Genomic DNA, 12,411 nt, shown 5'->3' with positions numbered 1-12,411 from the left:
AAATGGGAATGTCAAAACATTTCAATTTGACAATGGGATTGTCAAAATATTTCTTATTTAATAATAGTTTTGAGAAAGCAATACAGCAGGACCTGGAATTTAAATTTTTTTTTTTAAAAAAAAGGACATACTTAATTTTTCCAAGATCTCTTCATCTGACATTTTCGGCTTTTTCTTTTGTTTCTCTGCGTTCCTGCCCAGCATGTCAGGCACTGTCGTGCTGTTTTCCGAGGGAGAAGAAATAGGAGAGGTCGCCACATCTCTGGTAGGAGGAGGAAGGGGGTCTATCACAGAGCGGGTGTATATCTAATTTTGTTGAGAAAAACATACGTATTAATGCAAATCAGATGAAGACTTAAACACTTCTATTCATCTTGTTATTGTTAGGGATGCATTTCTATAGCTACTTTGTTAACAGCTAATGTCACTAAGCAAGGACTCCCTTGTCCCCCCCACAACTAGGCCAGTGATAATAGGAAGGTGCTCTGCCAGAAGGAATGGCTCCCACCTCCTCCCTCCTGCTCCCAAAACCAGCTCAGCACCATGCCATGCAGCGTGGATGAGGAGCCACAGTCAAGACCCGGCCGTGACTGCAGCAGGAGGGGTTGAAGGAAGTATTTCTGCTCACAGATTTTGTGTGCTCAGGTCGTGGAGCTATCACAGGGGGTGGAGCTGCATCATCTTCATCGTCTTCATCTTCAGACACTGAGGGCACTGCAGGGGTCTCGGAGACAGTTTTCACATTCTGCATATGGTTACACAAATAGCAAAAATAAAAACCCAATCGCTTGTTAGAAACAAAATCACAAACATCGGATTAAGCTTCTAACAAAGACTGCACTGAAGCAAGCGCAGAAAAATAATAATCAGAACAGGCTAGCGAGTTCCAATAGCTGAAAAATTCAAACCCCAAAGATCCTGAGCCTTTGTGGCAAATGGAGGGGCAGTCCAGCACTGCCCAACACAACTGTTCAGACAGAGCTTGTCATCTGCCCATGCGATGGCAATCCTCTTCCCAAGGACCTGAGACCCACCAGGGCTCTCTCACTGCCTTCCCAACACCCACAGGGCAGAGCCAGCAATTCTGGGGACAGCATCTGGGTTTGGAAATATCTGTCGTTATTTATGCTGCCTCTTTTGTTTTGCTGCTTGCTTCAAACCCCGATCGTGCAGATTGGAGATTTCAGTCTTCCAACGTTTTAATTTGCATCAAAATGTTTTTCTCTAAAAGCTGGGAGGTCAAGTTAACATAAGCTTTGGTATTGCGACTGAGAACTAAGTAATGAGAGATTCTGGAAGCAGAACATGGTAAAATCTTTTCAAATTCCTTTTAAAATTTCTTTCTAAAAGAAAATTTTATGACAAATAGGAACAATGATTTTTTTTTTTTTAAGTTTTATAAGTGGTTTAAAAAAATTATCTGCAACTTTTTGCAATACTTTGATTAGAAATCAAAGTCGCTTTTAACCTTTTAAATTTGAAACTGGATTTGAAGTTCATGGCATCCTTTACACTGTAAACATTTCAAAATAAACTTGGTGAGATCCTGAGCCCACTAGACCAGTTCTGCTTGTGCATCATCAGTTCCCTAAGAGTAGCAGGGGAAAAAGTATTAAAATAAAGTTCTCTCAAAAGAGGGGCAAAACAACATAGTATTTCACTGAAGCTAAAATACTTGAAGTCCTGACATAATTGCTAAAGTGCAATAAAACATAAACACAAAAGCTTAGCCTCTTAAAAGCAACAAGAAAGACCTCCCATGTACTGGGAATTTGCTGAATATCCCCAAAATTAAAGGTTACCCGGTGTCTTCCAAAAGCATCAGGCTATCTTAGTTAGACTGGTAACTACTGCTTTTTTCAGGATTTACTTTAAAATCCAACAGCCTCAGATATTCTAAACTCCTGAGGACTGATGTACAATGACATGTAATAATGAACAACGGCAGAAACATTCTCCTTTTTGCAGAGAATCCTAAATGGTCAGATCTGAATACGCTGCCTCCAGAAGGGAGCAGAACAAGCCAAGTCTAGATAACGGCATGGCGGTGAGAAAACAAGAGATGAGGGAATTGTGGTTTTTTATGAATCATCTTAAATTGAAAGCTTTGTTTCTTCCATCTCACATGCACATCCAGAAACGTATCGTGTCTCCTAACAAAGCAAACAGGAGTGGTGTCTGCCCTGGTAAGGACAGAGTAAAGGTCAAGCAGAGAGGAGGAGAACCTTCTATTTCCTTTTCTGCTGGAGATTAGTTTGGTTAATCAACACTAATCAACATTAGTTTTGGTCAATCAGACCTTGCAGGTGGGTAATTAAACTTTGTTATATCACAGATGTTTACAGACATACAAAACCTGAAAACAGAGCGGTTATCAAATTCTAGATACAGGAACAGATTGACTTCTATGAAAACAGAACTACTTCTACTCATTAATTCACTAATTTCTATTCACTAATTCACTGTTTACTAATAAAAGCTACTTCTGCCTACTTGATTCTCCCCCAGTTGAAAAAAAAGTGAAAGAAGCACGCCTGTTTTTATAAACATGTATTCACTATACAAACATATATAGTTCAGATTTTAAAACACTAAGCAAACCAGAAGTTTACATGTAGTTAACTGCTTTATGCAAGTTTTTAAATCGCCACACTCAAGACAGAATGTGAATATAAGTCTTACCAACGTATTTGATGAATTGTAATCCTCTGCCGATTTATCTGAAAGAGACAGTAATGCCTTTATAAATGAGTTGTAAACGCAGCAGGAGTGGGGAGAGGAGAAAGGGACAAGCTCCCTTCAGAAGGGGCAGGAAAAAAGGCTGCTCCCGAACCTAGGCATGACCTTCAGCTCCCCGGAACAAGCCGACACCTGGCAGATATGGGAATAAAGGGTAAAAAATTCTGCAGATAAATGCAGGAGCCCCACATCCCTGCTGCAGGAGGGTAGAATTTCCCAGAGCAACACCTGAATGAATACTGTCCTCCATCCATATACACAAAATATTTTCAATGGGCTAAATCACCAGCAGAGGCACTGCAGCTAGCCTAAGACCTGCAAGATGCTCTGTCTCAGCCACCTAAACTTCCTGGAATAGCAACAGAGGACCCCCCCAAGTCAACTGGTGGGCTTCTTGTCTGACCATCCAGGCACATATGGGGAAGATTTGTGCTTTTATCCCTGCCTGGAACCTTCCTAATTAATACCAGTTCTGGTGACATGGCTCTATCCTCTTAAAAAGAACCAAAGCAGGGATTAATATTTAGAAAGGGAAGGAGTTGAAAGGGAAAAGGAGTGGTGGTTGCAGGAGTCCTCCAGTGGGCAGGTAATCCATACAAAGAAGGCACAAAACCTTGGCAGCTTCGATTTTTAGAGGAATCCAGCCAGCAGTTATCAAGCACCTAGCAGCTGAGGCGTATTCCTCAATCACGGCACACGGGAGCAGAGAGACCCTCACCCCAAGCATGCACGAAGCAACATCCACACCCATGCTGGAAACCGAAACTGGTGCAAAATTTAGCTGCCTCTTTTCTCCAGGGATTTTCATCACTGGGAACCCAGCACCAGCCCTCTGGGATCTGCCTTCCAGATGCTGGCTGTAAGCTTCAGAAAACCTGTGTGTTTTGGGGATTTAGCCCGTTGACTGACCTCCTCTTTTGCAGCTATGCTGGGCATCAGGATTAACAGAACAGCATTTTAAAGGAAGAAGGGCTGCTTGAGCAGCCGGAGAATCTCATTCACATTTTCCTTGAAAAGACAGATCTGCTTGTTGATTAAAGGAAAGAAACCCCACATGCAGCGACTAATGGAAAGCTGGACGAAGCAGCCACATGAGACAATCACCATGTACCTGTGAAACTCATGTACTTCTGGCTGTTGGAGATCTTCTTTGAGTTGTAAAACTCCAACACGTCCAGCACTGCCTGGGGGTTCTTCTTCTGCTCCGACTTGGTGATGTTGGAAGTCTGCAGTAAGCGCGCCCATTGCTCCGGCATTCCCTGTAGGAAGATGTACCTCATTAGCTCACAGTCAGACTAACGTGGTTCACGGCACATGCACCCGCCACCGCAGTTCTGCCAGAGTTTCTGGGGGTACTCAGTGCTGCAAGGGAAATGGGGAGAAAAGAGGAGAGGCAAGGAAAAGAGGCGGTGGATCGATACCTTCCTAGCCACTGTCTGTGTTACAAGTCACACCATGGACATGCAAATGCCGCTCTGCTCATGGGCTCTGGGTGAGTCCCAGGTCCTTTGAAGACCAAAACTCAAAAGAGAGAAAGGAGCAGACCCAAATGCTGCAGTTCAGTAAGAGCCTCGAGGAAAAAAACACCTGTATGCACAGGTATACACATATTTACATATATCCAAGAAAGACTATAGAAGTAACATACACTGTATAGCATCTAGGACAACGAACATGCAACATTCACTTGGGTCTTCTTGTAGGATGAGAGTTCTTTGATAATAGTGGTTTGGTGCCTGTTGTAACTAGAGCTGGGAAAGCAGAGATGTTAACCTCACATACGATGCTTAGAATTTCATTACAGGGACATCATTTCAGGCAGAAAATACATACATCTGGAGGACAACCTGCCTTGTGCCTTTCTCCACCAGCAAGAACAACACCTTGTATAGACAAAGCGGCAAGTAACTGGGATCCTTTATCAATAAAGTCACCCTCCCTGTTCAAAAGGATGGCTGGATACACCACTCGGGTAACGCCCCACTGGTACATCCAGGTTAACCTGGTCAAGTCTAGAGGCTGACATGCAAAACATAACTGTACACAGGATTCAGGCTAGGAGAGCCAAGACCCTGGAAAAGAAGCATAAAGACAGCTAAAACCAGCTTGCTCACAAACAACTTATACTGTTATTAAATACTATCTCATAATCAAATTAAGAAGAATAATATGATGAAATACAACTCTGTCTTCCTAGTATTTTGCATGTCAATTAAAAAAAATGCATAAAAGCATCTGCCATTTAGCCTTATGACAGCACATACACAGTCTGTCACAAACAGTTATGCACAGTTGTGTCTCCCCTAAAGGGGAACTCTCAGAGCCCCATTTGGCGGACACAGACTATGCTGTAGACCTACTCCAGCTCCAGAAGAGGAGGGGAGTGGAAGCGGGGGGAGATATACCATGTTTTGCTGTCCACACCAGCCAAAAAAACAGGAAAGGAAAAGTTTGCTGGCAGCCTGGGCTCCTGGGATGTGCCAAGTTTGACAAACCATCTCTCAGCGGGAATTAGTGGGTAACCTCTGCAGATGTGTTTCAAAGGAGATCAAACTAGATGATGTTAATAGCCTTTCCAGCATTACTATATAAAAGATTAATGGGTCCTGGCTCCTCCTAGCAAAAAGCCAAACCACATAGTTCTCTTTTCCTCCAGATTCACTTACTGTGAATTCTCCCGTGACTGCATCAAACCCCACATGAATCGTGTGTTCAAAGTCTGAAGGGAGGGAGATCTCCGGCCGCTCTTTCTCTTTCTTTTTATTGGCTGGAAGAGACAGCAACAACAACAAAAATCCATAAATCCATTGAGAATTACAATCTCCCCAGTAGCCTCCAATTTACCTACCCACTCCCATCCCCCTTTTGCTAGTTATAGGATTTCGATCTGGGGCAGACAAACAGCAAGTTTAAAAACTTTGTTACCTCACTTAAGAGCAGCCACAGTGAGTGGACAACAAAAATCAAAGTTCTGTAACACAGGACAAGCATAAGACAAAGAAACTGATATTTTGGGTATGGCAAGTATCAACCGGTGGGGCTAGGCTCAATAGCACGAGAGCTATTTACCTCAACTATTCACTCGAGCTTACACAGGTCAGAGTCAAAAGCACTGCAGTGGCAGTAAGCTGGAGCCATGCAGTTTTGAACACTTTTTTTTATCCATTGTTTTAATCAACCTTTAAAAAAAAAATATTATGTGCTGTTAAATATTCACCTCTCCTATTTAGACAGGGACAAAAACTACAAATACTGCTTATAAATTGCTTCCTTCATCCCACATCCTCAAAACAGAATTTATGAAGAAAACCAAATATAACATGTGTGCTTCTGCTACAAAACCTTATATAAGCAAAACCATTTATATTTTCCTGCTCACAAAATGAACTAAATGTGGTTTTAATAACAAGCTTTGAAGACATAGAGCAAGAGGGCAGAATCTGGCAGGTGAGGAGCAGAAGTCATGAAGAAACAGGAAAGGAAATAAATCAAAGCAGATGCACCCTGCAGATTTTCAAGTCAGGTCTTCAAACAAGATTATCATTATGCCTTGGATTAAGTTCATCCATATCCATGATGTATTAAGGACTCCACCTTCCTTTTAATATTTGCTGTATTCAAGAAATTAAGATCAGTTCAAGGAAGAACCACGTTCTACTCGGATTTGCTGCTGCTTGCAGTTATAAAATAAGCAGAGCCAGGAGAAGGTGACTAAACCACTTATGTTCCCCAGCTGCTACCTTCTGTATCTAAAGCCAAATAGAATTTGTTTCGTGGCTGACATTCCCCAGTGCATTTTTGGCAACATGAACGCCAAACCCCAGGTATTTCAGAAACCTGCAAGGCTAATGCTCAGTACTGCAATTATTTAAGATGCTGCCGGTGGTTAGTTGTGCAGAGATGGTCAGAGCTTGCCCCGAAGGACCGAATCCTGTTCCCTTCAATGCCAGCTCTGGCGCTGTTCTCCACGTCATTACAGAGTTACTGTTGCACAGAGTAATTTTGGAGAAAGAAGAGGATCAGATGCTCCATTTGGGACACGAAGACGGAACAGATTGTTTTCGATCCCTCTTTCAAACAAAGGGGATGGGGGAAGCTGAATCGCAGAAGAGCGACAGAGTTGCCAAGGGGAAGGAGGGGAGAAAGCTGCCGTGCTGGAGGAGCCATCACGGAGCAGGGAGCTAGAAGGAGACAGAAGCAGCTGCTGGTTAGCAGATAGGGAGCATCTGCAGCACGGAGGCCTGCCAAAGAAGGAACAAGCAGCTGCATCCAGCAGGTATACGGATAAAGCTGCATGCATTAGCGGTGGATGGAAAGGAAGAGGAAAAGAGATGCAGAGAGAGCCACAGGCACCGTATTCTATAGGCCCGTCTGCGGGATCAGCCCATTCCTCCAAGGCGAAGAGTAAGGTGTCAGCTCAGCCTAGAAGCCCACCACTCAGGTGAGGAAGAAGAGGGCACCTGCACCAGCACCACTGTGCAGGAGTGCTGCACGGGTGATGCACACCCACACATGCGCCAGGACAAATGCCACAGTAAAAAAACCCTAAAAAAGCTAAAGGCTATTAAGTTGCTGTCCAGAAGTCAATATACTTAAGCGTTTATTTCTACATTCAGACAGCCTGACCTCCCTGTTGCACATCCAAATCCCAACAACCTTCTCTGGAACCAACTGTTCCAGTATCCATTCAACCAGCAAACGGAGACGACTGCTGACTGCTAACTTATCCGAAGCAGGAGACGATGGCCTGAATGAGCCTCAGCTACACGGAGCAGTAAAAACACTTCTGGAGGGACTGATTAAATAACGTGATGGCCTCTGTCACATCAACACTCCAGCTGTCTGCTCATGTCTAGCACCTATATAGGCAGAGAGTTTCAGTATGGCTACACTGCAATACAGAAGCAGGAAGAGATTTTTCTGCATTTATGGCCTATGTTGTTTTCATACCCCCGAAGCAGTTAATGTTCTCCCAATTATCTTAGTTTCCTGCAACCATTTCCTACAGCTTCTCAGCCCCTTGCATTTTCCCTGACTCCCAACAACTCTTTGGGACAGCTACCACAAAGTCATGCTGAGATGCCTGTCTGCCACACTCGGGGTTTTATAGAGCCCAGACTGAATTCACCATCATGTGAAAGCACACGAAGCTGGCACATGAATGCAGAGATTTTCCTCCAGCAGTCTCAGAGGACAATGAACTTCAGAAGCTTTTGATCCAGAATCTGACAGATCTAAAAGCCTAAATATATTAAGCCATTAATAACATAATTGCTTTTTGTAGCAGATATTTATGTCATAGCAGGAGGTATAAGACAAAAAGAATTAGAGATGGGCACTCCCAATCTTGCTAAACACTTAATCCTCCTCTACAGAGATTATATTATCCTTGCAATGAGTCAAAAAGCCTTGAAGAATCTTAAATAAAAAATACGTAAAAGAGAAATCATGTATCTGATTAAGAAGGCCTACCGACCACCAAGTGCTTTATTCCCACAAACACCTTACCACCTTCTCATTCAAAACCTCACATTTGACGCTGCTGCAAGAGCCACCCATAAAGTTTCCTCTGGCATCCTGAGCTGCAACAAGCAACCATAATGGCCCACTGTGAAGCAAACCCGTGAGCCCATCCTGACGCTTAGTGAGGTGGGAAAGCTCTTCTCTGCTGGTGAGGCTGAGTAAAGCGCTCCCCCCATCACCACGGAAAGGGTGGTGCAAAGCGTCACCTTGGGGGTAAAACCCTGCCTCTGTGCGAAGCTGCAGCTGAGCTCAGCAAAGCTCGGAGGAACTAAATGGGCCACGTTCAAGCCAAATTCATACCCTCAATTAGGACACCGATGAGCCCCGAGAGCCCAAGAAACTCCAGATGTTCACAACTGCTGTTGAAAGCAGCAAGTCACGCAAACTCTACATCCATTTGGATAGGACTCGCACAGTATTAAGCCAACCGGTTTTTTAAATACCGGTTTTGGCGTTTAGGCTGAGACAGAGGAAATCAGGACTAGAAATTACATCCTAAATTTTGCAGGCAGAGCATGACACCTCCAGAGCAGCCTGGCACGGGGACATAGCTCAATGGAAGCGTGCAAACATGTATGAGGCCCAGGAGTTAAGCCCCACGTGTCCTTTACACCACGGCTCTGTTCACGCACAGGGGTAGCACAACGGAAAAGACACTTTTCAAAGCGCCTTCAGCTAGAACTGCCCTTCTTGACCCAGCGACCTGTAAAAGATGCCCTCAAGATGTCCCCCCTTGTTGGCCTCCCCTCTGATCTGGACCCACAAGCTCTCAACAGGTCTCTCTCCTGCTCCACGGCAGGACTCCACGTGTCCTTTGCATAAAGGACAACTCCTTCACCATCTTTCCACCCATCCTTCGTAAAGTGCCTGCTCCAGTACTGTTCCCTGCCCAAAGAGCTACCGCTTCTCTGAAGGGCTTGACAGCATCAACTTCAGCAGCTCTCAGGCTACAGCATAAAAGCCCACATCCATATTTGCTAGCAAAATTAACCACCGAGCATTTCAGATCTTTGCAGCCTCTTTGCAACCCCAGCAGAGGTGAAGCACAAATCACTGGCTTCCCTGGGTAAGGACCCAAAGGTCATGGATTTGCCCAAAATTACATTCCTCTAACTGAATGGAAACCAACTCCCCGTTCAGTCCACCCAAACTAACAACACACACATTATTCAGGCACAAACCAAAGAGACTGTCTGCACACCTGGGAACTTCATTAATGTGTAAGTATCAGGAGGCACTGGAAATTTAATTGTCAGCATGAGATTAGAAGAATCTTTCATCTTTCATAAGATGAAAATCAATCAATCAATCAATCTGAAGTGAAGGTGACAGTGTTAAAGGTATTTTTTGCTCGACAGGAATTAGAGGACAGAAGCAGCCATTCTTGTTTGGGCAGGTGTATTGCAACAGAAGGCTCTGCTGGGCTTGGCGAAACAAAAATCTCTCATGTCTCAAAGCATCTGCCACGTTGGCCAATCTTCAGTAAACGCAAGCATCTTCAAATGCAGCCTGTCTGCTGATTTTACCTGAACCGGTCACTTTTGCAGCTCTCCTTTAAAATCCAGTTCAAACTAGCATTTCAGGTTGTATTTCTTTTACTCTCTTATAAATTTCAGGTGATCTCTTTGTTCTCTGCAACTGCTGAGCCTAGAGATTTAACAACCCCACTCCTTTAAGTAAGCCGACACAAAAATCCTGCAGCTCTTCAGGATTAGTACTCATAATGGCAAGTTCTAACTGAGATCTGGCAAACTTTTAACATGGAGTTCATGGGTTTCTGGACTGCAGAATCAAAAATCTACGTTTGTAAAACAATCCGAAGGTGCTGAAGGCATCGTGTAATAATAATAATAATACTAATAATGAATGCTGCAATATTTTGTAGAAAACAAACCTAGATCTTGCTTATTTAAATTAGAGGAAGTATCACTCTGATTAGACTTTTCACTAACAAAAATTAAGGTGGCAGCCTCCCTCCTGAAGCCCAAGACGCTGAAGATACCTAGGCTTGACTTCAGTTATCCAGTGTCCAGATACCATTGCAATGCAGACTCTCCAAAAAAGCTGATGTATTAGAAAAAGGAACTCCAAAAAATAGGTCAGATATAAAAAGAAACCAGCACATATTAGGAGATGGAGATTTTTTTCTTACATCACTTCAAAAGATTCATATGAGAGAGAGGCTTTTAAAATACCCTGATCTTAAAAATTAGAATTTCATGTACAGTTCACAGTTCCTATCTCCATTTCCATCTGTTACAGTCCCTGTAACAGGAGAAAACTCCTTCAGTTCACAAGAAATGTGCAAGAATTTGCAGCAACAGATTATTCTTAACAGCACATAGACAATGCCTGACCCAAACACTAGAAGAGAGTAAGTGACCATGCAGTAACATAGGACAGGCCTGGCAGGAGATGGCCTGTTAGTCATGCTTAACGCAAATTATTATTTGCTGTTTAAAACAACAAACAAGCAAAAGACCTCCCCCTGCTCCCCACCAAAGGAATTGCCAATGCCAGCTTTAAATGGCCAGCTTGTAATTGGTACAAAAATTGATGTTTTTCAAGACCATTAAGGACGAGTCAGGCTGGGAAGTGGCAGAGCTAGTCCCAGTATTCAGGGACACTGTCCTCATAATTTAAGGGGAAGGGGAGGAAAAAAAAAAGGGGGGGGGGCACAAAACAGAGTAAGCGGGATGGATTAAATGTGGCAGGATTAATCATTAGGAAAACCAGATCTACAGCCATCTACACGTACCCCAAAATGACCAAGACAGTCGTGCGGGAAACAAACACACAACATTTTCTAAAACCTAAACTATTACTAAGCATCAGGTGCTTAACTAAGGTCATTCAGAGCAACGTTCAGACAGGAGGTTTATAAGAAGAGACAAAATACTGTACTTTTATCTCCTGGTAAAATAGAGCGGTAAAACCGGTCCTTCCTTTTCTTTTCTTCCGGGTTGGGAGGCAAAGGTTTTGAGCCATGGTTTAAAGTCCCAGCATCTTTGTTTCCCGATCCAATCATAGTGCTGGTATTTCTCATCGGAGGAGCAGGCGGTTTGTCTTCTGTTTCAACTCCATTGTTGGACATCTTCAGCTGGGGAGGCTGTTACTAGGAACAGGAAAAAGAAAAGAAATCAGAATTTAGTTTTTGTACACTGGAATCACACGCTGTCAAATAAAACAATAAACCACAAGAAGGTATTTGCAGACTAGCCTGTAACCTCATAGCCACACAGACCAAGTGTCAGCGCAACAAATTCTACTCAGGCTCCAAATTTTTTCTGTTAACAAGACTATGTTCAAGCATTTCAGTTATTGATCATGAAGAAAAGCCTGTTTCAGGGTGCAGCCAATTCTCAAGCAAACCATGGTGCAGAAGTGTAGGGTGGGGAGGCAGAGTGGTAAATACAAGGTAGCAAAGAGCAGGGATACCAGAGAGCAGCCAACAAGTTGCTGAGCTCCTAAGACCTCTCAGATCCACGCTAGTTCTACTAAAAACCACGTCAAAATGTTTGTATCAGTCTCCAGCACAGCATGATGGAGAAAGACTGAAGTTTGCACTCAAAGACTTTCGATGCAGCCGCTCAAGCTCCTTTGCTAAAAAAGCTGCTGAACTGGTTCAGAGGCAGAGGTGGCCGGGAAGCTGCAGAGCTGTACCCACGTCGTCTCAGCCGCGGTGCCGCGGCCCTCGCCAGTCCCAAGCCCGCCGTGGCCTTTCCACGGTAGCGGCACGCTTCAGGTGTAATTCAAACTGCCGGAAAGTTGACTGCATTATTTTCTGTTGGAAGGGTCAAACAAAACTAGATCCCCAACACACACATAAATCCTTAAGTAAATAATCCCCGCTGTGCGGATTTAAAGACAGGAGCTTTGGAACAGGGTAATAGATTATTCTGCAACAACTACCTTGTTCCACCCAAATGAGATCAGCATTACACCAGACACAGCCTGGCTGCCGCAAGATCCTGCTGGAAATTGCAATTGGTCTGCATTATGTTCTGGAAAGAAAGCTGGGAGTTAACTGCAGAACAAAGACCAATACAGAAACAGTTTCTCTTTGGGTGGAAAAAGCAGTTCAACAGCTTTACGAATTTCACAAGCAGTAAGGGAAAATGTTTCACTCATGGAGAATTATTGGGTGGC

The 12,411-nt window shown here is 43.7% G+C and overlaps 1 protein-coding gene across 9 annotated transcripts in view; it reads right to left on the bottom strand.

Moving 5' to 3' along the window:
- Nucleotides 1-12,411, bottom strand: part of PAK1 (p21 (RAC1) activated kinase 1) — a 106,280-nt gene that overhangs the window by 24,810 nt on the left and 69,059 nt on the right. For all 9 annotated transcript variants that reach the window (XM_087756646.1, XM_087756645.1, XM_087756647.1 and 6 more), the window contains 6 exons: nucleotides 11,167-11,377; nucleotides 5,406-5,506; nucleotides 3,851-3,998; nucleotides 2,683-2,720; nucleotides 629-745; nucleotides 132-306 (listed from right to left, as the gene is read on the bottom strand). In XM_087756646.1, the coding sequence (XP_087612772.1) occupies nucleotides 132-306; nucleotides 629-745; nucleotides 2,683-2,720; nucleotides 3,851-3,998; nucleotides 5,406-5,506; nucleotides 11,167-11,356 (769 nt within the window). In that variant the 5' untranslated portion in view covers nucleotides 11,357-11,377. The remainder of the gene's footprint in view (nucleotides 1-131; nucleotides 307-628; nucleotides 746-2,682; nucleotides 2,721-3,850; nucleotides 3,999-5,405; nucleotides 5,507-11,166; nucleotides 11,378-12,411) is intronic.

The sequence above is a fragment of the Nipponia nippon genome, unplaced genomic scaffold (genome assembly GCF_047370975.1).
Source record: "Nipponia nippon isolate SJK-2023a ecotype South Korea unplaced genomic scaffold, ASM4737097v1 scaffold_2, whole genome shotgun sequence".
Lineage (NCBI taxonomy): Eukaryota > Metazoa > Chordata > Aves > Pelecaniformes > Threskiornithidae > Nipponia > Nipponia nippon.
This window is presented reverse-complemented; position numbering and strand designations above follow the sequence as displayed.